The sequence below is a fragment of the Siniperca chuatsi genome, linkage group LG6 (assembly GCF_020085105.1).
Source record: "Siniperca chuatsi isolate FFG_IHB_CAS linkage group LG6, ASM2008510v1, whole genome shotgun sequence".
NCBI lineage: Eukaryota > Metazoa > Chordata > Actinopteri > Centrarchiformes > Sinipercidae > Siniperca > Siniperca chuatsi.
In genome coordinates, this window is record NC_058047.1 from 6,345,394 (window position 1) to 6,370,386 (window position 24,993).

Consider the following 24,993-nt stretch of genomic DNA (forward strand, 5'->3'; position numbering starts at 1 on the left):
TTTTGGGAAACTGTATATTCAATAGCTTTTCTAAACCAAGGGTATTATAAATAACTCCATCATCTTCACTGGCAAAGGTTGTTTCTAAAGTATAGTGGTTTACATCTTGAATACATTTCTTTTTGCCCTACCAAAGTAAATACATTTATATGTCACAACATTGTGCTTTCACCATATTGATTAAAAATGATTGTGAACTGATAGAGCATACAGTTGACAAAAACAAATACATTTACTTCACCATCAGTTATATTGAATTCACCTTCATAAAATGAGTCAGTATATATACATTATATTGCTTATCTCTACATTATCTTGACATCACAGGAACCTGGCTGCAGTATCTGAAGGCTGACAATGAGTTTAACCCCTTTTCTAAACCAGGGGTAGAAAAAGGCATAGATCAGAGGATTAAAACTGGAGTTACAATAGAACAGCCAAATTTGAAGTGATGAATTGACACCGCCTGTGGCATCCTGTCCTGCTATGAAAGGAGAGTAGTATGGAAGATAACAAAGTATAAACACAAGAAGGATAATACCAAGAGTTCTAGCAGCCCTCATCTCAGATTTCTTAACAATCACAGTTTTTGAGTTGACAGCTGAAATTTGAGACCGCATGACACGTGCCTGTGACACAGCTACCACAAACACTCTCATATAGAGAACTATGATAACAGTAATAGGGCCAAAAAAGGTGAGGAGCAAGTCTACTGTCCCTGAAATGTAGCTTATGATAACTACACATTCTTGATAGCAGGAATACGACAAATGTATTTGTGAAAAATAATCTTTCAGTATTATAAAGTTGTAGATAACAGAACAAAACCAACACAGAGACACACAGATTTTAACTCTGCTTTGTGTTATTATGGAAGAATAGTGGAGAGGGTCACAAATAGCCACAAAGCGGTCCACTGCTATGAGCACCATGTTCCCAACAGAGGCAGAGGTGAGGATGAAGCTCAACAGGTATGAAAGAGCACATGTGATTTTACCCATAAACCAGCAGGACTGCAGGAAGAAGATTGCAGGTGGCATCACTGCAAGGCCCACGAGCAAGTCTGACACAGCCAGGGAGAGGAGGATGAGATTGGTGGGGGTGTGGAGCTGCCTGGAGGGGGAGATTATGATTAGTGCCTCATATTCAGAGCAAATGAGTTCAGATCACAGCAACTATTGTGAGAATACAGATGGAATATGGAAAGTGAAATTTTACTTTTATAGAGCAATATGAAAACCAAACTCTACATAGCTTACATGCCAAATAAAGCTCTATAATATGAATCAGCTGCACACTATTTGAACTAACTACCACAGCAGTTTGGTGGTATTAAGTAGACTTTTATCATAATTACTGCTATTGTGACACATTTAGAAAAACCCACTGAAAGTGACATTTTCATTTACAAGGGAAAGTACTGAGATTTCTAGCCTGTCTTAGCTTTTGAAAAACACAGTCAAAAACTTTGTTTACAGGGTGGATAAAGAGCTACAGTCGGTCTTTTAAGCATAGAATAAAAAAAGCTTCCATCCATAAATGAAATACATCAACACTACTGGATGTTATAATTAAAGAAAAGTGTCGGTGCCTGAAGTGAGAGATGGAGATGATGACCAACAAGTTGAGCATCACAGTGTGCAGAGTGATGCAGTACAGCAGTGTTTTGATGAGCATGGCCTTGGGAGTAACAGACATTGACCTGCAGGAGTTGTTGAGGGGGGGGACGCAGAGGTCGGCTGCTTCCAGTGTCTCCACCATCATCAGAGATAGTGACTGTGCATCTGAACAGAGAGCTGCAGAAGTCTAGCAGCACTCTGATTGTCTTTTTCTTGAGATGAGATATTTATCTCTTTTCTTCTCCGTGCCCATCATCTCTCCTGTTGCCCTCCCTCTCTCTCCTCCTCTTGTTCCTCTCCACACACTTCCTCCCATCAGCTTGTTTTTTCTCCAGCTCCTAATGATCAACTCTTTCATTACATCATTCAATCTCCCACTCCATTGTTGTCCTCCCTACATCTCCGCCTCTTTCAAACTACCACTATCCACTGTGGATAACGTTCCCCATCTCTTCCTCCCTGTTTTTCTCTTATTCTCTATCTAGTTATTGCTTCTATTGTATCTTCCAGACACTGTATAGTTTACATTGCCAAGATGGATATAATATATGTTAAAAAAAGACAATGTGGACGATTTTCATTAGAACTACTTGCTATCCATGAAATAGTCCCTATGAAAACTTCTGACACACGTGTTCTGTGAATAATGAGTACAGGAACACTGTATTTGGAAATAGAGGTTGCTCTCTAATATTTCGACCCTGTGAGCACCTAAAACAACATTTCATTCAACTCCATTTTATTGGTGTAGAGGCAAAAATCTCAGAGCCTTCCTCCCAGCAACTCGCAGTAGCATAGATGAAGATTTACTTTATTAATCTCCATGGGGAAATTCTGTTTTCACAGACTTACACACTTTAATTTTTTACACACACACACACACACACACAAACACACACACACACACTGGGAGCGGATAGGTTCGGTGCCTTGTTCAATGGCACCTCGGCATTGACCAGGAGGTGAACTGGCACCTCTCCAGCTACCAGCCCACACTCCATACTGTGGTCCGAGCTGGACTTAAACCGGCCTGCAGACATAATGGCGGACCTCTGCAAGAGGCACTTCCGTCCTCAGCAACAGAAGTTGGTCTTCTTCGTGTCATTTTGCAATGTCATTATACCATTTCTCCTTTTTGTGACAAAATAGAGGTCATTTCCCCATTGCAGCAGCAAAACACTGCTGTACCTGCCTATAACTACACCTTGACTCACAAAACTAGGGTCAGTATTTTATTTGGATTTGTCCAGTTTAGACTTTGCATATATGACATTTATATATTTGTTACATAAGACGCTAAAGTCTTTGTAACCCAATTTTGGAACAAGTGACTAAAATGCAAAACAGCCCATACTGTTTTGTCTTTTTCCAAACTATTACATCATGTTTTGATGAGAAGATCTGTACGATGTGTTTATCTTACAAGATGTGTTTTCTTAACACCTTTGATTGGAGGCATGCCCTTGAGGTTTATTGTAAGACATCATATTAAGAAGGTGTGAACAGGCTGCCATGCAATATGGCCCATTATTTGTAGTGTAATGACATATTGTTTCTCAGTTTAGGGAATATCATATTCTCTTAGGTATTTGTCAGTTTAGGCAGGGAGTTTGTGTGTATGTGGTGCAGTGCAGTGTTGGCTGATCAAATGTATTTCTAAATATGTTACAAAGTGTCTCTTCTCATTGTTTGAGATTGGTCTATGTACATGCTGGCAAATAAATAAATAAATACAAGCTATACTTGTCACAAACAGTAACCCAAAAATTCATCTGTAGCCTCTAAGTAAGAATTTAAAGAAATCTGAGCTTAACAAGGCAGAAATTAAGGCCCTAACTCCACACACAACCACGTTTAAACTTCTAAAAAGCGGTTAAAGACAAAAACATACATCTTAACATGACTATAAGTCACAGCCATGCTAACATGTCCACAATGAAAATGTTAACTCGCTGATGTTTAGAAGGTACCATGTTCACCATATTCACCATGTGCTAAACACAAAGTACTAGAGCTGATACGATTAGTCAATTAATCAAATAGTCGATTTTGCTGCTTGTTTTTGTCCTGTGATACTGAATGCCTTTGATTTTGCCTGTTGGTAAGACAAAACAAGACCTTGGATGACGTCACCTTGAACTTTAGGAAATTATGACGGGCGTTTTTTCACATTTTTGTGTGCCACGTTTTTATGTGGTCATTTTATAGGCCACACAGTTGATCGATTAAACGAGAAAATAAATGATACATTTTGACCTGCTGGTGGCGCTAAAGGGGCTCACCAAAGTCTGGGGACCATGAATGTCTGTGCAATGTTCCATGGCAATCCTCCAGCATTAATGGTTGTTGAGAGTTTTCAGTCTGGCCTGGACCTGGACCTGGATCATAGTCGACCAACAGACAGGTTGGCATCTCTAGAGGCGAAGTGGAAAGAAAATGGGTCTTACCGGCACAAATCTGGCTTTAGTTGGCAGGAATCGTCGTTGTTGTCGTCCCAAAAAATATAAATCATTAAATAAAATACCGCGTCACCACTCAATAAGTACAGCGCCCTCTGGGGTCCGGCGGGGCTATAGACGTTTACGTTAGCCGAATAAAACGTTAAAAGATGGACCCAATGTTCAGTCCGCCGCTGCATGTGCAGAGACATCAATTTGTTATCGATTTTGTCAAGAGGAACAAACCCCAAAAGGTAACGTTAGCTACCGTCTCAATGAGAGACACATTCATCACTTTAGCTTCAAAACCAACGTTTGATCGAGCAACGTTTGCTAACGGTAATTCGAAAGATGACGTAGTCACCGTTGCTTAGCTAACTTTTTCACCGAACCAATTAACGCGATACAGCTAAGCTAGCTAGCTACGTTCGCCCTTCCTAACGCGAAGTCAAGATATTAGCATGAATTGTTCTTCATAATGGTTTGGTTTCTTTGCCGTGGTGACTTTAACATTAATCTAGATTGTTCTTACTCCCTTCTCCTCAGGTGGTGGACTTGGGGTGCAGTGAGTGCAGCCTCCTCAAAAAACTGAAGTTTCACCGTGAAATAGAACTGCTGGTTGGAGTGGACATCAACGGTGCCCAATTAAAAAGAAAGATGTATGTCTATAAAACCAAATGTGTGACTGAATACTTAATCATTCAGGGCCGGGCACATGGTTGAAATTAGATAGTTTTCTTCTTCTGATATCAATAACGTTATACGGCAGATGTATGCAGAGCCAGTCGATTAATCACTCAGTCCATCAACAGACAAAACAACCCTCGGCAACAATGATGATAGTAAGTTTATCGTTTCAGTTGTTTAATCAGGCAACAATGGCAACTATTCGGTGGTTGTAGCTTCTCAAATGTGAATATTTGCTGCATTTGAGTGTTTTAATTTAAATTGTATTTTAACACAAGATACTAAGAAATATCTTAGGTTTTGGATTGTCCGACCAACAGAACATGTGATGGGTCCATTTCACTGTCCTCTTGACATTCCAAAGACTGAACGATTAATGGCTTAATTAATCAGTAATGAAAATATGAATTAGTTGCAGCCCCAGATTAATTCAAAGTCGCATAAAATAGTCAAATTGAGTATCAATGCAATGTCATTTTCCACCAGCAACCATTTCACCATATCTCTACAGTAAATCACACAACTAAACTTAAGTAACTTTTTATTTTTTTTTAATATTGTTTGCTCGCAGTCATTCATGTGGACAACATAATTTTGTGAAACAATAACACAATGGTCATATCACTATACTAAATGTTGATAAATGGTTTAATTGAACTATCACCCGTCCCTTTTATCATTAAATCAGTTAACCGACTGAGAGCTTAGGTTAGTCTGGATCTGTATCACATGTGAAACCTATTTCCTAAACTTGATCCAAAGAGTTGGTTTCTTCAAATTAAATATGAGTAGTTTCTTTTGCAGGGCCCCAGACTTTTTAAAGTATGTTAACCTTTCTCATAAAAAAAAATAATGGGATTACTGTGCTACACATTTATTTTAATTGCTTGACAATTAAAATAAATGTTTATATAGTTTATATAATTATTTCCACATGTGTAAAGAAAGAAAAAAGGCAGTTGCCTTACAAAAATCAAGTGATGATCAAAGCATAGTTTGATCTTCAATCCTCCTCAATCACCTTGTGAGTTTTGGCTGCATTTTGTTGTGATAACTAATACTATGTTTCTATGTTCCCCCAGGCATGGATTAGCTCCTATATCAACTTACTATCTGCAGCCAACTTATGATCAGCTGCGCATTGAGCTGTACCAGGGCTCAGTCACACAGAAAGACGTCCGCCTCAGAGGATTTGATCTCGTGACCAGTATAGAGCTGTAAGGGGCTGATTGGCTGTTGAGGTTCAGTGTCTTCAAGTTTTCATGCTTTGGCAGCTTTTAGTTTTAATGAGTTCTTTTTTCTCGTTTCCTTTTTTGTCAATTTATTATTGTGCTTATTGTCTTGTTTCTCTACCTTTTCCCAATGTTTACCTGATCTTTCTCTCTGTGTGGTTTTCATCTTTCTGTTTCTCTGTGTCCCTCTGTGCCATTATTTATCACCATGTTTCCTGCCTGGCTGTCTGCAGCATAGAGCACCTCACTCTTGCTGATGTAGACCGCTTCTCTGAGGTGGTGTTTGGGTACATGACCCCAGTGGCGGTTATCGTCAGCACCCCAAACTCTGAGTTCAACCCCCTTTTTCCTGGACTGTCAGGTTTCAGGCACAGTGACCACAAGTTTGAGTGGACCAGAGCAGAGTTCAAGTCCTGGTATGCTGTTTTGAAGGATCCATTTTCAGGCTTTTTTGAATGTAGTGGACAGCAGAAAGTTAGAGTGTTAATGAAGATGGTAGCAACAGGGAATGTTAATGGATAAATCCACCCTAAAATGCACCAGCACTGTTTAATATCCCTTAATGAACAATAAAGATTTAAACTGAATTCTGTTAACATTACATCCGTCCTCAGGGCTCTTAAGGTGTGTTTGGAGTACGGTTATGAGGTGGAGTTCACTGGTGTTGGACAGGCACCGCCAGGCCAGCAGGAGAGAGTCGGCTTCTGCTCCCAGATTGGTGTGTTTCACCGGCTCGGGGGGAGAGATGTCTACAACATGTTGCTTGGTGATGATGCCGAGGATGTGTTTTCTTACACACTGGTGAGTAGTCTTCTTTATAGATCAGTCATTTCGGGCATCATGTTGGCCTAGTCTTCGAACACACATAACCTGTAATCACTATGTCACCGATTGATGGGGATTTTTGTACCCCTCTTCTCTCTCCCTACATTTCCTGTTGCTCTCGAGTTTCACTATAAAAAGGCAAAAATAGTACATGTTTTTTTTTAACAATGTGTGACAATTGACTGGCGTGTATGCAGACACAAATCTGTGACATCTTTTTGCTGAAACACCTTTTAAGTTGGTTGTTAGAATAATTAAAATTAAAACATGTTGCACAACAGTTTTTTGTCCAAGTTTGTTTACAGTTTCCTTATTATTTAAAAAAAAATGTTTTAAGCAAAGTACTAGATTTACTCCAAGCAGATGCAACAATTTAATATCAATGTCCATGAATACACAACTTATAATATTACAACAATTTTTTTCAGAAAATTCTTTGGCAAATAGTCTTTCAGCTTAACCCATCAAAATAGGTTTAAAAAAAAAAGTTGATGATCCATTTTTCAATTCAAAGCAATACATTCTGTACTCTTTCAAACTATTTTTTAATACAATATACTAAAATCTCTTCCATGTGTATGGATAACCCTAACTATTTGCAAAGTCAATCTGAATTGTTCTCAAACTATTCCTGTTCTTTGAGAACAAATGTAATCCAGTAGACTGTGCAAGCATGGCTTCAATGGCTGTCTTGGGCTTAATGTGGCTTAGTTAGAAATCCAGAATGCCACAGTTTTCTGTTTTATTATACCTGAGGAAAGGGGATGCTTGATATGACCATATATTGATAGACTTACAAGTCCCCTATATTGTCTAAATCATATTGTGAACCTATTAACTAAACAAGTGGACAGATCCCCTCACACAAGCTCTGATGAGTGTAAGAGATCAAGAGTGAAGACATGAACAGGAAACTGGTTTTTATCATTTCATGCCATGTAAATGAACTTGATTTATTAAATTCATTCAGTATTTATCAAGTAAAATAAATGTGACAATAAAGATTTGAAGAAAAAAGTAAAGCATTGGACATGGGGGTAGTAATACAAATGGATAATTCCCAGAACATGATAACCGGGACGAGTTTTTAAAGGGACATTAACTAATCTATTACCTTTGTCGACCTCTGCTGGTGACCATCAGCAACGACAAAATCTGTAGTCTTGGTAGTGTGCATATGTTACTGTAAGTCTGAGGCACTGCCCCCTTAAAAATAGAAACCTGTAATTAACACCAAGTCAAAAAAAATCTTAATTATGGATGAGTAAACTAGCTGGTCAGAGTAGGAATAACAACAGACTGTAATCTAAATCTTGGACTTCCAAGTTATGAAACAGTTAAACAGGCAAGAAAAGTAAGTTTTTAAAGCCAGATGTTTTTACACCAGGCTAAGTAATAACCGACTTACTGTTATTGATCAGCAACCATATTAGGCTCTTGAGATATAGTACAATCCCTGTGTGCTGTTGGGCAGTAAAAATCTCACTCAGGGGTCTCACAATCAGCAAAGGTTTCTATGATCATCTAATATTGTCATCTATGTCTTTATCTGTTTCTGTATCAGCTGTATAGTATAAACTACCCCAGCCTCCGTGACAACAACATCTTGCGGAGGGTCCTGGTGAGTGAGGTGTTGTACTGGGCAGAAAAGCTGAAGAAAAGATGGATCGAGGCTGGCGAGCTGCAGACTGGCGAGAGGGACGACACTTACACACCGTGCCAGACTGAGGGACGAGGGGAGGAATGTCTCAGAGCGTCAGAGCGATGCATGGAGATGGAAGAGAAACAGACAGGTGAACATCCCGGCAGTTGTTCTCAATTCCTAAAAAGTTGTGTGTATGTTTGATAATATGCAACGCAGTAGGGCCAGCAAAAAGCGATCTGAAATATTTTGAACTTAATAAAATGGGGAAAGGTCAGTAAGGTTATTTTTTCTCAGTTTTCTCTAAATCAAAGGTTTCTCCAGGATATCATTGTTTTTTTAAAAAAAAAAAAAAAGTACTTGGCCAATTAAACACATAAAATGCTTACAGTATGTTTCTCTCTCTTTTTAAAAAAACAAAAAAACATATGATACCTCGCAGCAGCATGTGGAGCAGAGATGGAAAATCCAGTGGAGCAATGTGGCAGAGGTGTGTCAGAGGATAAGGAAAGAGAGGATGAAAAGTTGTTTTGGACAAATGTCCAAGGACAACAGGAGTCTTGCAAATTGCACAGGTGTGTTTCCTTGAGGAAGATGAGGAGGAACAGTGTGGCCATGGCGAGTCAGAAGGCAGTTTGTGGACTGCAGATCACGAGCACAGGCCTTTTTTCTGTGGCATCTCTACTTTTGACTGGCTGTAAAGACACTGGATTTCCTCCTTTACAGTTGTCTCATTACATTTCATGCTTTACCATGTCAACTACTAAAAAGTATCAAAGTACCACAGTAAACCAAAAACATAAATCACTAAGTAATCACTCAAATTCAAAGGTTATAAGGTTAGCTGTTTTCTTCCAAACTTCTACGTTTTTTAATTAAAATTTGTCATGTAGCTGCACAAAATGTCTCACAAATGTCATTATTGGTCTTTAATTTGAAAAATATTTGTAAACATTTGTCATCACCGCTATCATAAAAGTTACATATTGTCCTAACATCACCTTTTGTCTGTGCTGGTAGGTATGTGTCTGTACCTCTGGCTGTGCTGTGGTCCCGCTGCCCCAAAATCTGTGCCCTGAGTGGAAATCTCAGTAATCTCCGACATTTCCTGATGGAGGCCCCTGAAGTTAAACTGAGCCAGGATGGCTGGGCTGTGCTTGTACAGGACCATGGTACTATTAACATTTGAGCACCTTTGTCTATTATATGTGTAAAACATAAACATTTATAGTGAGCAGGGGAAGAATGTATTATATATAAGATGTGAAGATTCCTGTGGTGTATATATTTCCTCTCCAGTGGTTTCAAGATTTTATTTGTCACATACTCAACATATCTTTACATTGTGCAGTGAAAGCAGACTACTCGACACAGTATCAACTTTTCAAAGCAGAGGCATCACTGCAAGATGTATAAATGCCTTTCTTCAACACCCCTTTTTTACAATATAACATTTACTGAGCAGAATGGCAATAATGACAGCAGTAACACAACTTCTTCTGACTCACTGTTTCGTCATCATCTTGGATTTAATCCTTCCACTACAAATACCATACCAAGAGTTGCCTAGCAGATGTCACCAATGCTTCATAACAATGAACCATTTTCAGCACAATGGCTGCATAGTAGTTAAGTGGTTCACAAAGCTTGGTTTCCCCAGTCACCGCTCTCCACAACTCAGCTCATTGCACTTATGAAAACAATGCATCATCAGCAGACTTTGCAATGTTAGTTCTTGCTTTTCTGCTTATCCTATGAATTTGCTAACTGAATGATTTCTGTGGTTGTGACACTGGTCCTTCATTTGTGTTTTTAGACCTTGAAGAAGAGGATCACAATTATCTGGAGGACAGTGGGTATGCAGAGGCCAGCCAGTGCTCCCACAGTGCTGAGCAAGAGGAAGCGTGGGGGACAAATGTTTGATCTGCAAGATACAACTTTGTTGTCGGGACAAGTAGGTGACTTGTTCAATTTTACCAAGGGAAATCATGAGTGAATAAATGGTTTCCCTTGGTCACTACTGGACAGTACAAGTTGCACTGACAAATCCCAAGCTGCCCTGTGGAAACTTTGGCTTTTGGATTTGTCAGATGGCTTGTTTGGACTGCAACCTTGTGTTTAGAGTATGAAACAAATGTCTTAAGGCAGGTCAATGAAAATAAAATACCCATTGGCCTATAAAATACGAGTTTACTGACGGAAGGCGACTCAGTCTAAATGTAAATAGTTCAATAAAACTCTAAATGTGAGAAAATGTTCATATTGTGATTGTTGTGCATTATACCAAGGCTGAAGCGCAATCTACACATGCTCAAGGTTTTTAACAGTTTTATTCAACAGTGCAAGGTACACATTTGAAGCATCCAGTACACTTGTTAAGGAAGCAAAGGTTGGTCGAAAGAACAAGTCTGTAACAGGAAACGCTGGACAGTGTCAGAACATCACTTTACCGGAGAATACATTTTACAGTTTTATATAGACAACAGCTTCACAGAAGAGAAGAAACCATGTTTGTAACAACATGTTAGGTACCAAGATGAACATACCTGTGTCACACAGGTAAAACAAGTGACTTCTATCCAAAAAGCACACAAAAATCTCCAATAGTTGATATTTAATAGCCATAAATCAAACTTAACACTTAACTATGTAGTGAGAACACTTCCCCCCCCTTAACATTAGAATATTTAGCAAAAATATGGCACAATATCAGCAATGAAAGATTAAAAAACAAAGACGATGATATCCTATAGATGTGATTTTCAACATTGGACATTTAAACCATGCCGAAAATAAAAACACAAAATGAGAACACTGACGTACGTTAGATATCTGCTTTTAACATGAAGTAATGAGAACAAAATGATTTCCTTCATGCTAAATAGGCAAGCAAAATTGTTCCTTCAGTGTGGAAATATTCAGATTAAAAGATGGCACAATATCAAATTAGGAAAAACACAAATGTGTCAAGTTCTGCAAGCTAACAAAAGGACATCTTAATCATGCAGAACATACAAACATAAAAACAGAACATTGACGTATAGTTAAAACACCATACACTGATGATGCTTGTGCAGAAATTGATAAAACATGTATATAGTTTATCTAGAAGAGGAAATATCCTACCTCCACTATGGCTTATGACAGGAGATTACAATTTATAATGTGTCTAATATTCTCCTTATGCATAGGCCTGACACGATCCCAGGTTATAACAGTGTGTTGTGTACTTTGGTTAATTTGCTAACTGAATAAATTGTGCACTTAATCTCCTATTAGGCTTGAAATGCAAATAGTCAACATGCATGACACTATCAGGATTTCAAAACTCATCAGATTTATATTGTTAGATTAGATTTCTGTCTGTAGCACTAATCGATCACGTATTGATTGTGTTGGTTATTAGATGGGTTATAAGATTGTTCTCAATTCTAACAGTTGCTAAGATGTTAGGAGATATACATACACAACACAAAATTTTCTTCATGGCAGTGGATTACTTAACTAGTCCTTCACTGTACAATCCTAAAGTGAAACGAACTACAGTATGCATCACTTGCACATTAATGCAATTGTTGGTACATCACAGGATCTTGCACATGTTCACTGATGTGAGCTTCCTGGTCAACAGGTCAGAAAGCTGTAGTTGACTTGCAAAGCACAGGTATACAATAGATACGTAGCTGAAACGCTGGGCATTAGATATATGCCCTTCTATAGTAATGTTCATCATAGAAGCCCCTATTATACGAAGTATTTACTGCCCTACAACGGTAGAGAGCAGTAACTTACAGAAGCAGTGAAAAAAGGGCTGGCAAACTGCATAACAAACAAGTTGTAATGTCAGTGCCATAGGACCTACATAGCAAACAGGAAAACAAAAAAGCAGAAACTGCACTCTGTGTTTGGATAATCTTTAGGGAATTTGAGGGTAAAACTATATATATATATCAACAAAGTATTCTTTCAGCTTTCTTTTTCTTTAAAACTAGTTAAAATGAACTTTATTTTGAGTGATCTGTTTCCAGGTCTGTCTGTACATCTATTTTTAATATTGAAATCAATATTATAATTTACAATTTAATACATTTAAATGTGATTTGAAGGTAGCTCAATCACACCAAAACACATGAATTTCAAAAGCAAAGATGGAAGTTACTAAGATAGTTACCCTTAGCAGGGGTTAGCTGGGTTATTGCCATCATGATTGGATTTTAGTATATGGAATAAGAAACTGAATTACCAAGGTGTCAGTTCATCAAAATGGATATTTTTCCATTTAAAGGTAACACCAAGGGAAAAATCAGTGAGTAAATTGTTTTGCCTTTAGCTAAGGCAAGCCATGGTGATATCTCACCAGCTAGCTTTCAATTGACATAGCTCTTTTTCTATAGCTGTCTAGTTGGCTGTCTCTCTGTAACAGAGGGCAGTAAATGTGACGGCTTCTAGAGCCCAAACCAAAGTGTAGTTATTGCAACCCGGGGAGCAATGCAAAGCCAGTATCTATACAGCCAGAGTGCAGTTACTGTTGTTTGGATTAGTTTTAAGCTCCGAATTGTAATAACTGCAGATTTTAAAAGCTGTTTTAACAGAAATGGCTATTTGATTATATGGCGAAGCAAATGTTAGTTTTTACCAAATAAGTTGTTACTGCGTTTTGCCTTTGTAGGGCAGATTAATACTGCAGGATTTTCTAAAAGAATCCTCAGCAGTGTGCCAAACAATAACCTCTTTATCAAGTAAGCAAATTGCATCATGTAAATCATGTTGTCCCAATTTTATCTTTGCAAGTACCCATAATAACATTCCTTACAAGAGATCATGTCACACCCTTCCACTCATCCAAGATAACAGGATAACTGTTACTAATAAAAGTGGTCTTACCACATAGCAGACACATACACACACAATCCACGTTCACACGTCAAATAGGTCAAGTCTGATGCCTCGTCTTTGTAGTAAAATATTCTCGCCTTCAAAACACAACGGGTGCCAACAACTACAGCTTTTTAGCAGCTTATAGGCGAACATTAAATAGAACATCCTATTTGAAAAGGAAGTCCAAAACAAACAGAGATAAAAGGAATGTATTGAAAACGCATCGCATACTCCTCTTCAGTGTAGATTTCAGTTCGTTCTGATGATACACACACAGTCTGTCCTGGTTTCCTCCATTTAGAAAGTTTTCTTCCAGTTCCTAACAGTTTAAAATGGGTTGGGTTTGGATGCTGGGTGATAAAGTTGACCTCAAAAATATGAGGCTAACCTACACCCAGAAAACACCCAGGAGTGGACAGTTTCAGTTACATACATGTTTTGAACAATCTGGTCAATGTTTCATTTCTCTTAATTCACATCTGTATGTTTACACTGAGATTATAACAGTCTACATCTCGCTCTTAAAAAGCTATCAGGAATCTACAGTGTCATGTAGGAGATATGAACACAGGAGGGCACTGTTGTAATGTCAACTGTTCAGTGATCAGGTCATACACGGTGCTGATCAGGTAACGTGTGTGCTGTAGGAATGCAGATTGAAACGAACACAGCCTTGCATCCGTTTTTTTGATGTATGCAATGTCAGTCCACCTCTGAGAGGCTGCAGGTCTAACGCTTTATCACCACCTGCTCGTACGCTCCACCACCAACCCTGGGATGAAAAGAAAAGACAAAATTAGCAACCTGATGTAATATCTGGCTCACACATCAGAGTAGAGCTGGCAATTCATATCATCCCCTCTTTTTCTAGTGTTGAAATGTTTCTGCACCAAACCAGGTCACTATTTAAATACAGAACAGTTATCAGTACACAGTAAAATGTGTCAAAAATTGGGTGAGCATTCCTACGGAAGCCCAGTATTCATGTTAAACGATGTTTTTCAGGCTGTGCTGTCCTAAATCTACTTGGCCTCTTGACAGGCAACATCATTCTCTAGCCCTGACCTAACTTACCTATAAGCTGCCTTTAACTCCTACTCTCACCATAGCAAAGAGCAGATACTTGGCAGCTTGACCGGCCTTACATCTACATTGTATCTTCTCAGGTTAAACTATAGTGGCTTGCCCAACTGGCTTGATAGGCAACTTCATCTGAATGCCATGGCCTGTTCAGATGTCCATCCACCATTACTGTAAAACTAGTTCCACTTGTCTTACCAATAGCCACTAATTAGCAACATCCCTCTGGTATGAGAGAGGTTTCTTGAATTATGTCCCTTGATCTGTCTTACCAAAGAAAAGAACATGGTATCAAAATTAATTTGTAGTAAGAGTAGGCCTGGGCGATTAAAACAATAACTATGTACCGGCGATAGACACTTCATCAATAGCAATATGAAAATTGTTCGATAGATCACTGAAATTATTAAAATTCACTCTGTGGGGGACACGAATATATCCATCAAACTGTCAGGGAAATCTATCCAATAGTTGTTGAGACATTTCAATCAAAACAAAAAATGTCAACGTCACGGTGGTGCTAGAGGAAAAGTTTGTACAAAGTATCGTGGCAATTCATCCAATAGTGGTTGGACAGACTAATATTGCCATCCCTAGAGCCATGCCGCAATAAAAGCTGAAACAGTAAAATAAACATTCTCCTAGACAGCAGTTATTGTCTGCTCTTATCCAGAGAAAGTAGGAATCACTAAATAATGGTTAAACCTTTCGACAGACTTTCACAACCAACTTCACCCTCTCCATCTACTATGAGGAACAAATCATTTTATATAACTTCAGTTCAGTGAATATCCCACGCTCACCTGGTGGGAAGGTGATGGCTTCCAAGGGCTGTACTTCCCCCCGGGCCAACAAACAGACGCAAGCCTTCCTCTGAAACAGACACAGTTGTAGTAACATTAGGTCAGAACAGAGAGAACCGACATCCTCCTGTATAATGCTTGTCATGAGGAGCAGCCAGTTGCTAGGCAATCTAAAAATAATCATGTATTGACAGCAGCTTTCTTTTCCAAGCTTTGAGCTGGATGAGACCTTGGAAAGAAAAACAATGCCCTACTCCTCTGAGTACACAGACTGACTCGTGGGGTAACACAATACTGTCAAGTTAATTATTGTGTTATGCAAAGTAGCTGTGCATTTAACACTTGTAGTGCTCTAGTCTAGGGCTGCAACTAATGATTGATTGATACAAATTGAAAGATTTTTTGGGGGGGGGGTTAATTGTAGAGCTGAAACGATTAGATTATTTGAATAGTTGATAGTCAGAAAATGAGTTGACAACTATTTTGATAATCGATTTATCGTTTGAGTCAATTTTCAAGCAAAAATCCAAACATCTGCTGATACCAGCTTCCTAAGTGTTAACATTTCCTGCTTTTTTTCTTTTATATCATTGTAAATTGAAAATCTTGGTTTTGAATTATTGGTAAAACAAAATGAGAAATATGATAATCTCACCTTGGGAAAATTGGATGGGCATTTTTCACAAATTTCTGATTTTATAGACAAAACAATTAATAAATTAATCAATAATGAAAATGACTGTTAGATGCAGCCCTATATAATATAATTCATGTATATAAAGTTTCACAAAATTGGAGAAAAATGCTCATCACAAATTCCCAGATCCCAGAGTAACATCTTCAACAGTCCAGAACATTGAAGTATTCAATTTACAATTATATAAAACTGAAAAGCAGCATATACTCACATTGCAGAAGGTGGAACCAGCAAATGTTTGTTTTGTAAGTTATTTATCAAGTCAAAATGCCAATTTTCAAAATTGTTGCGAATGTCCTGTCAATCGAGTAATCGCTTATTGTTACTGCTATAGAGTATGAGAATATGGTTGCATTTGGTAACTTTAACCTTTCTTTGAAGAGACAATACGATAAGAGACAATAGATGGGGGAAATCTGCCTGGGCACATACACAACATTGACACCTGAAAGAATAGAATCTGCTGATATCACAGCATTGCATTCTATAAAAGACACCTGACTCTGTTTCTCTGAATGTGTTGCCTACCTTCAGCACTGGAGTCCAGTAGGCTGGGTGTAAAGTCTTGACTCTGGAGAATCTTTTCCACAACATCGTCAGCATCCACTCGTGTGTCGTCCATCCTCTTTAGCTGAGACTCCATGGAGTCCTGCTTCACTGGGTGTCTGAGTGTAGGAAATACGAGAGTCATTTTGTCTATTTGACCACTAATGGCTTCCACCACAAACTGCAAATGTTGTTTGTTTCTCATACTGAATCTACATTTCATTTAGTGCTAAGCAGGGGTGTGGTCAACCAGTGGCCTGATGGATTCTATCTAAGCAGCTGGAAATTATGCCTGTTTTTAGTCTACTCATTGGTAGCAGCCACACACTTGCCAGTGCTACTTACTGCTGCTAGGACAGTAGTACTACTGCAAACATTTGTGGCTAACTGGCCTTTTTTAACCACTGCTTCTTGCTCCATAGTGCTTACTGAAATTAAAAAAAATAAATAAATAAAAAATGACTTATCTTGCCACTAAGATTAGAAACTATGGTCAGTTTGGCAGTTACATCTACATCATAATGTTTGTGCATATTATTTGAGCAGTCTTCTGACAAAACCCTGGATGTTTAAAGGAAATACGCTTATTCTCTTTCTTGCTGAGAAAGTGAGAAGATTGAACATGTAAGAGTCTGTCCATTCTTGATTTAAAAGCTAATTTTCTGCTGTCTACTTTTCTCTTTTCAGAGCACGCCAGGTGAAATAATTTCTCCGTCTCGTCTCTCATCTCTACTCTCCGTGTGTGTGTGTGTGTGTGTGTGTGTGTGTGTGTGTGTGTGTGTGTGTGTGCGCGCGCGCGCGCGTGCATGCTTCACTCAATGACTGGTTGGCCACTAAACCAGTGCTTTTTTTTTTTTTGTTCAAATTGAGTAAGTGGGGCGGGGCATCCTGTCTGTGGGAGGGAGCGAGTCATCAACGATGGTTACTCAGCTCTGCAGATCAACCACTGTGCATTGCAGTTTTTCATTCATTTCCTCATCAACGAGCTATGTAGATTCCCCCAATACAACTACTTATTCCCAATATTGTATTGTAGGCTACAGAAGTTATGCTGCTTTTCTAAGCTCACAAGAGACATTTCTGAAATTGCAAGCACACTTACAAAATGCAGACGTAATGCAATCCGAAGGAAATCCTGTGGCCTCATTGAAAGGCATCAGTAATTATTGTAAAGTACCTACAACGCAATAAGGCACTGCACACATAACTGGCTGACGATCTGTCATGACTACAAGGGCAAGTGCATTCCATTTAAATTTCCCCCGCCCACTTTCCTCCATGTGACCTATGCTGTTACGTAATACCAAGGGCTGAGGGTAAGTGAATCGATTTCCTCATCTAAGTCAGCAAGAAAGTGAACCAAAATGTCGAACTATTCGTTCAAAAACCTGAAAATCAATACAGATAAAGTACAACATGCTACCTTGTCTGTTGGCCAAATATAAAGTGCACCGTAAGCCATAAAAGTACTTCAAACCATCCCCAGTCTTCAGTATGAAAAGCATGATTCATAGTTGGACATTTTTAGATCCCACAAACACAATGACTAACATTTTTATTTTTTAAGAGCCCCTCTTGACACCACATAATAATAAAACCACAGATACTCTTCTGCTGTTCTGCCTCACAGCTTTTTACTGCATGACAGCTGCTTCCTGAAATATGACACAGGTCTCAGGTGTGATTGTTAACTTCCCTAAAACAACTTACTGCTACTCTATTTTGTACTCATTGCCTACAATAAAAAACATATGACTTGCTGACTGCTTTCTCTTTGTGATGATTACATCTGTATGTACTTTTCATAAATTACATTTCCTTGTGCTCCTTACTTGCCAAATAAATTAAGACTCACCTGTTGAGACGTTCACAGGACGAAGCGCTCCGTACTGGAGTACCCGCTGGGTTGCTAATGGTGGTGGGGACTGGGTGCTCAGGTAGAGCGGGACAGGGTCTGGACTCTCTGTCCCGGTCCTCGTTGGGCTCTGGGATGCTGCCGATGCCCGTTGAGGCGCTGCCCACTGAATGATTTCTCCGATGGCTGAACTCTGACATGCTGGAGGAGCGGGAGTGACCTGTGCTGTAGCCTGAGAGAGATGGACAATGGTTTTATAATATAATAATACAGTAGCAGTTCTTAAACCTGCAATAACTGATTTTTTTTGGCCAGATGGGGGCAGCAGTAATCACAATGTTGACTTTACCGACTCCTGAGGGAACTATCTGGCTCTTTTGCCACCAAAGTCTCCACTATGTTCACCAGGTAGTTGCTAACAATGTCTATCTGCCGTTTGGTGCTGAGCAGGTAGTGTACAGTGAGTTAATTTTGTAGCTTTTTCACAAAAAACAGCTGCAGATACAGGTGATAATTCTCTGTAAGTTCATCTCTACGAGTAACGCTTTCCACACTGTTTTCACATTGTCATTTGATACATTTGTTATAAAAACATCTTATAGCTGTTTTAGAGTTACTTTAGGGATGACATTTTCAGATTAAATGTATTATGTATACCTTTCCTCTCTAAAAGTCAAGTAAAAATTGATCTTTGACCAGCAGCTCTTTATATTTTGTCATCTCTACTCCACTGCCCTATGGTTCGTGATCCACTAATAACAGGTTTGGCAGTTCAATCCCCAGCTCCTCCTGTCCACACGTCGAAGTGCCTTTGGACAAGACAAACGCTCCTGATAGTCAGGCCAGCACCTTGCATTGCATGGTAGCTCGCTGCCGTGTGTGTGAGAGAGAAGGGCTTTGGATAAAAGTGCTATATTAATGCAACGGATTTGTCAGTAATGTTAAGTAACTGTATGCCCTGAGAAATCCTGTATTGTAGCATTCAAGAGATTGCAACCACCTGCTGCTGACATACATTCATAATATTCCACATTTATTTAGTGATAGCATCAGTAGTCTCATTTGCATTTAAATATTAATGATAGATAATCAATTTAAAGTGATTAGTAATTGCTTTACTAATGGAAGACAAGTGTAGAAGAAGATACAAACGTACTGCCTAACATCTGAATTAAAATTAAAGAATCAATTGATGTTAATGAGGCATTATTCAGTATTAGTTTTTTCTAGCAAAACACATTTTGCTGTGCTGTTGAGCAGATTTGCAACTTACAATGTGTTAAAAGATTTAGCAGCTCAGAGTTGCAGTGACACCCACACACTCACGTGCTGTTCATGTCTGCAGGAAGCCATTTCAAGCAACAGACATCTCAGGGCATCAGTTCACTACAGCCATGGAAGAGCAAACTTCCCACACAAATGTGAGGTTGAAATAAATCTATCAAGAGTTAGATGTGGCAGGAAATACATTTTCAAATTCAAAATTAGAGGGCCATTAGAGCTGTTCTCAGTACATCTCTGTACTTCCTCTAATCTTTTATTACAGTCATTTGATCTGCTTGTAATGGAAACTCGAGCCTCAGGTTTGAACTGCTCTGGTGGAGTGTCACTGGAAAATAATTTTATCACTTCCCCCCTCCTCCTGAGTCAAAAGCTTTTCTCAGTTTGACCGTACACACATTTTGTGTTATGGTCTTTATGATTGCCTGGCATCCATGTCAGGTCAACAACAGTAAATAAGGGGTAAATGTGGGGTGCCCCTACCTGAGAGTTTGGACTGTTGGCTGGCGTAGCTGGACGTTCGGGAGTGGCCACAGCCCCCAAGCTCATCAGAAACAACAGGACACTTCCCTTCACGACTCTCTGCTGGATTAGAAAGAACAGAAGAAAAGACGGAAAGGGGATGATGAAGGCCTGAAAGCTCTACAAGAGTCTGTTCTATTGAAAAAAACATAATTTAAGTAAAAACCCTACATGTACAGCTTTTCTTATGCCTTCTCATATTGTCAGAAAGAAACTGGTGCCAAACAAGCATGAAACCTGTCAAGGCCCACGCTGTGTACTTATTTAATACCATGGCTCATCCTCAGCTCAATACACCAGATTTATATGTGGTGTATATATAGTGTTTTTGTGAATAAAAGCAGGAATAGCTGAACAAAGAAATTTGTGGTTGACTGTATTCACAACTTCGTAAAAACCAGAAAACACAGCACCACCCCACACTACATGTTCCTATTATACATGCCAACATACTGTTCTCTTCTTTGCAGATTAGACAGACATGACCAGAAATTTCTGTCCCAGATACTGTATAAAGCACCTGTTCGTGTTTGTTGTTCTACCCCAGAGCCCTGGACCTTATTGAAGGACAGAAAGCTGCGAGGCAAGCGCTCCCCTCGCTGCTCTATGCCAGAGGCTCTACATCTGGAGAATAAGTTTCAAGGCCTGGAGCCCACAATCGATGACCTGGATCAGCAGGAATTCCCCCCTCTCTGTGAGCAACCCCAATCCTCCGTGCCATTGACTGCACCACAACACTCTTCATCGCCACCAGCGTCCTCTCTGACCCTGTGGCGGCAGTCTGCCCGTCACCCAAGGAAACATGCCACTACTGCGGCTCGCTCTCGCCTGGTCGAGCACCATTCGGGACCTCCACCTCGCTCCTCTGTCGCTATGCACCCTTGGACGTCCACCGAGGCAGTTGTTGAGTCATGCATGGTCCGTCATGTTCAGATCAACAGGTGCCGCACCTCATGCCACCCAGGTGGTCTGTAGCGGATAGTTGAGGCTGTCTTCTCATCTGTCTTTGCCCACGATAACAACAGTATCAGAGCTCAGGTGGTTCTACAATCTAAAGGAAATCATCTGCAATATACTATCTGCGTGACTGAAGAAGAACAGTCTTGACAACTGAGATGGAACAGAATGTATAATAGTGTTTTAAGTTTGAGCCTTTTAAAAAACACGTGCAGCAACATGAACATGTGTGCCACCATTTTAATGTCAAGAAGCCAAAGGCTGAGATGCCAGAAAGCAGAACAGTTCAGAGTTCAAATGTCTGCGGGAAAGGAAGGAAAGGCCTCTGCCTCAGCAACACAACAGAAAATAGACCCAGTTTCAAGAGATATTAACCCTGAGCTGAATAGGTAGGCCAAAAATTTCCCGGCCACCCCCCCCCCCAATATTTTGGAATTGTAATATCATATTCCAGATATTGGAACAAACATTACAAATCTTTATAATTCTTGTGTAGAATACATTTTTTTTTTAAATTGTGCAAAACTCAAGATAGCATATATTCATTATGAACAAACATTTATACATTTATTTACACTATTGATTCTAATTCTAATACAGGTAATTCTTGAGCCACTTATGGAACATGTACCTATATACCTATTACCTATGCATCCAAGGGTTAACACAATATCTCTAAGCAGACATAAATACTGTATATTATAACAAAAATCCAGCTACAAAATAATACACCATAATTGCTCATAATTTACCAAATCTCCCATTTGAACTGATAATGCTCACACACACGAAACAGACCTGCACACACACTGCAAACATGCACAGCCAAGACATGATGATGCTGATGGGAAAGAGCATCGTCTTCAGCAGACAAATACACACATGGTGTGCACATGCAAACACACAACCCCCCTAGACAGACTGGCACAGAGTCCTATTTTTAACCATGAGCCTACAGGGTCAGAGCAGATTGTAGCTAATCTACAAGGGAACTAGTTTAAATTATACATGAAAGAGCTGCACTACACTCTGAAGCTTCCAGGAGGAAGCATTCAACACTGCAATGTGTTCACACATGGACACACACAGAACAAGAGAGAAGGGGGATGAAACGGAAGTGAAATGTAGCAGAAAGGGGCAGCTGGAAGATGAATATTTTCATAGTGCTGGATGGGAGATAAATAGCAGTTATATGAAGAGAGACATGCGTGCACACACAAATAAGAAGAATCAGACACAAGTTATCATATCGATGTCTGCAGTTTAATTAATGACTTGTGGTTAAAAAAACTAGAGGTTCATTTCCATAAAGTTGGACTGCGCTGCGATCACAGCACGTGATTTTCAATATGACAGGACAGCATGGTAAAATTGATGCTCATCTCGATGTGTTGGAAGTTGGACTTCAACAACCAACCTGCAATACACACCTATCTCCTGCAGCTTTATTAAAAAGTTACCTAACTGACACTATACGCCAACAAAAAAGTGCTGAAAATGTGCAAAAAAAAATTGGTCTTCACTGTAGATGTAAATTGCTAAACTTGATGACACAATAAAAGCCTTTCAGTCATTTACTGAAGTTTGACAGTCTATGTCAAACTTTTAATAATGTAAAGCAGCAGGAGGCAATGGTCGGTTTGTATTAGCAGCAAGGGCTAGGTGTGGGGACGCGAGGGTGGGGTGGCATATGTCAAGGAGGCAGGTAAATGAGGTTATGCTTTAGTTAATTTAGTAAGCGATGTACATTTACTTGATGTGAACTACCATGGGTGCTCTAAAGCAATGATTTATTAAATATAACAGGTCACTTTATCAGAAGGTACTACTTACAATAAATTATGCCTTCCCCTAATCTGAAATTGGCCAGTAAATTTGGATTATAACTATTCTAAGATTATAAGTGTAACCAAATTACTTACTCTGAATCTATCATTTTGTTTTCATTGTTGGTTTAGATCTGCTAGCTACATAGCCACATATAATAGAAACTGACGCTACAACAACAACAAGCAATGAGGTGATGTTGAGCAACTCTACTCATGCGCAGCAAGTTTCCACTTGCGGATGGGGTCTAACCAAAATGAAAATTAGTTTCAACCTTGTGATATGTTGGAAGGAATATTTTAGCTTTCCCGAAAGTTATTAGGGATGTGTCCATATCATTTCAATGTAAATCTACACCAATTATTAGCAGGAGCTTAACATAGCAAAGGAGAGCAGGTTAGTATACAGTAACATTGTTACAGTATCTGTTAGATAAACATAAGGACATGAACGTAAAAGTGGAACAAAACGCCAAACACTGGCTCAGCACATAAGAGGAGGGCTAAAGTTTGCTCTATCAGGTGCCTGTAAATGTTTGGAAAAGCCAATAGGATGACTAAGCAGAGCAGAGGAGTGTAATGTGGCATGATTGGTCTCACCAGAACAGCTTTTCTGTGAGTCCCCTCCCCTCCTCTCCTCCAGCAGGCTCTCTCCATCACCCTGGATCCCGATCACTGTGGCTGTGGAGGGAGGCCTGATGACAGAGGAAAGACAATAAGGCCCTTTCTCCTCTCGTATTTATTATTTACGAGTTAATTATTTAAATCGTTCGTAAGAAAAAAAAACACAGAGCATGGTGTGAAAGACAAAAACAGGGGAAATGGGGGAGAGAGGATTCAAACATTAAGATTAACAAAGGGAAAGACCATAATGTAATGTCATAAACTATTAGCATTCAGAATAGCATTCAGCTAAGACTAAAAGTGAAACTACTGTAGATACTCCGTATTTAAATACATGCTGAAATAAAAGAAGATGTAGCTTTTGGCATAAACATACAGGCTACTGAATAATTTTTAGGTCAAATTTTGCCCTTGGGTAAAGCAGCATTTCTCTCTCCGTCTCTACTGACTGCTTTCACTGAAAAGTGTATTTCTACTAGAATAACTAGTATGACCACTTATAGTTTACTTATAGTATGCAATACTTGCAGGATGAAATCAATCAGTACTTTTGACATGTGAAAATATGATGAGCTATTAGTTATTTAGTCTTGCATAATTCTGTATCATTTGGTTCCCATGAAACCTTTGCCAAGTCTGACAAAACACAGCATTGACAGATGTCAGTACCACACCTACAGCAGCATTCTTGGAACAGCTCCCAAACAAAAGCAGTCAGCAGCAGATTTTATGTCATAACTTTTTTTTTTGGCATTCTTGCCTTTATCTGATAGTGATAGTAGAGATACAGACAGGAAATGTGGAGAGAGGGAGATGGGTAAGGCATGCAACAAAGGTCCCCCAGCCAGGAATCAAATATGCACATTGCGGTAAGTGGTATGTGCCTTAACCATTAGGCTACCTTCGGCGCCCCATACAGAATAATTAAATAAATTATAATTTCTCTAAAGACAGAAAAGTAATCGACACACTATTGTTTGACCTACGGCTGTTTTGACAGAACAAAGAGGAACATCGCTTAAAATTACAGTCCGGTCCAGGTCAAGGGTTGGTTTTGGTTCACAAGGGGACTGTAAATATCCAAATCTGGGCATGTTTATTGTTGAGCACAAACATGAGAATAGTTTAATTCACAAGCTCTTTTAGTCCAAAAACATATGCAATTAAATGGTTTTCCAGTCCAATTGAAATCTTATGGTTAAGAATCTCAAATGACTAAACTACAAGTGAGCTGACACCAACCCTGACTGCCCTAATACAGTATGAACTGCAGATCAAAGCAGATTTAGCATGATTTAAAGTTGAAAAATATTACTTTAACTTACGTTTTAAAACAGGGATCCCCTGACATGAGCTGTGTACTGATGACAACCTATGAAAAGAAAAAGAGACTTGTTAATTGATTCAGGTCTGACCCACATTCAAGGTTTCCATTAGCGTGGATTCTTAGTTAAAAGAAAAAAAAGGAATGATGTTTTGAT

The 24,993-nt window shown here is 39.2% G+C and overlaps 3 protein-coding genes across 10 annotated transcripts in view; 1 reads left to right on the forward strand and 2 right to left on the reverse strand.

Moving 5' to 3' along the window:
• Positions 1-4,269, reverse strand: LOC122877674 (trace amine-associated receptor 13c-like). Of its 3 annotated transcripts, none has more exons than XM_044199538.1 (2): positions 4,067-4,269; positions 1-1,113 (listed from the first exon to the last, which is right to left on the reverse strand). In XM_044199538.1, exons 1-2 carry the CDS (start codon positions 4,267-4,269, stop codon positions 306-308), a joined length of 1,011 nt encoding a protein of 336 aa, XP_044055473.1. In that variant the 3' UTR covers positions 1-305. The 3 variants fall into 3 exon arrangements, with proteins under 3 accessions (XP_044055473.1, XP_044055471.1, XP_044055472.1); XM_044199536.1 differs by lacking the exon at positions 4,067-4,269 and adding an exon at positions 1,592-2,355; XM_044199537.1 differs by lacking the exon at positions 4,067-4,269 and adding an exon at positions 1,703-2,341.
• On the forward strand, positions 3,902-18,210 carry henmt1 (HEN methyltransferase 1). Of its 5 annotated transcripts, XM_044199529.1 has the most exons (10): positions 4,174-4,311; positions 4,604-4,716; positions 5,827-5,961; positions 6,210-6,392; positions 6,591-6,777; positions 8,366-8,594; positions 8,886-9,018; positions 9,464-9,615; positions 10,260-10,397; positions 17,135-18,210. In XM_044199529.1, exons 1-9 carry the CDS (start codon positions 4,228-4,230, stop codon positions 10,364-10,366), a joined length of 1,323 nt encoding a protein of 440 aa, XP_044055464.1. In that variant the 5' UTR covers positions 4,174-4,227; the 3' UTR covers positions 10,367-10,397; positions 17,135-18,210. The 5 variants fall into 5 exon arrangements, with proteins under 5 accessions (XP_044055467.1, XP_044055464.1, XP_044055463.1 ...); XM_044199532.1 differs by lacking the exons at positions 4,174-4,311; positions 17,135-18,210 and adding an exon at positions 3,902-4,023 and having other exon boundaries at positions 10,260-10,701; XM_044199528.1 differs by lacking the exon at positions 17,135-18,210 and having other exon boundaries at positions 10,260-10,701.
• fam102bb (family with sequence similarity 102 member Bb) overlaps positions 10,755-24,993 on the reverse strand; it is a 20,958-nt gene continuing 6,719 nt past the window's right edge. The window contains exons 5-11 of one of the 2 annotated variants that reach the window (XM_044199535.1): positions 24,838-24,884; positions 23,489-23,583; positions 20,067-20,165; positions 18,303-18,534; positions 16,430-16,566; positions 15,205-15,274; positions 10,755-14,093 (exon numbers count right to left, since the gene is read on the reverse strand). In XM_044199535.1, coding sequence (XP_044055470.1) covers positions 14,051-14,093; positions 15,205-15,274; positions 16,430-16,566; positions 18,303-18,534; positions 20,067-20,165; positions 23,489-23,583; positions 24,838-24,884 — 723 coding nt within the window. In that variant the 3' untranslated portion in view covers positions 10,755-14,050. Of the gene's footprint in view, positions 14,094-15,204; positions 15,275-16,429; positions 16,567-18,302; positions 18,535-20,066; positions 20,169-23,488; positions 23,584-24,837; positions 24,885-24,993 lie in introns of both variants that reach the window. The other variant, XM_044199534.1, reaches the window with a different exon arrangement.

What these genes read in the sequence shown, in the direction of transcription:
- henmt1 (XM_044199529.1), top strand. Translation starts at nt 4,228, where the DNA reads ATGGACCCAATGTTCAGTCCGCCGCTGCATGTGCAGAGACATCAATTT. An exon ending in AGAGGAACAAACCCCAAAAG is followed by an intron (nt 4,312 to 4,603) that starts GTAACGTTAGCT and finishes CCTTCTCCTCAG; the next exon opens with GTGGTGGACTTGGGGTGCAG. An exon ending in AGAGCAGAGTTCAAGTCCTG is followed by an intron (nt 6,393 to 6,590) that starts GTATGCTGTTTT and finishes ATCCGTCCTCAG; the next exon opens with GGCTCTTAAGGTGTGTTTGG.
- LOC122877674 (XM_044199538.1), bottom strand. Translation starts at nt 4,269, where the DNA reads ATGTCTCTGCACATGCAGCGGCGGACTGAACATTGGGTCCATCTTTTA. An exon ending in CTAAAGCCAGATTTGTGCCG is followed by an intron (nt 1,114 to 4,066) that starts GTAAGACCCATT and finishes CTCCCCCTCCAG; the next exon opens with GCAGCTCCACACCCCCACCA.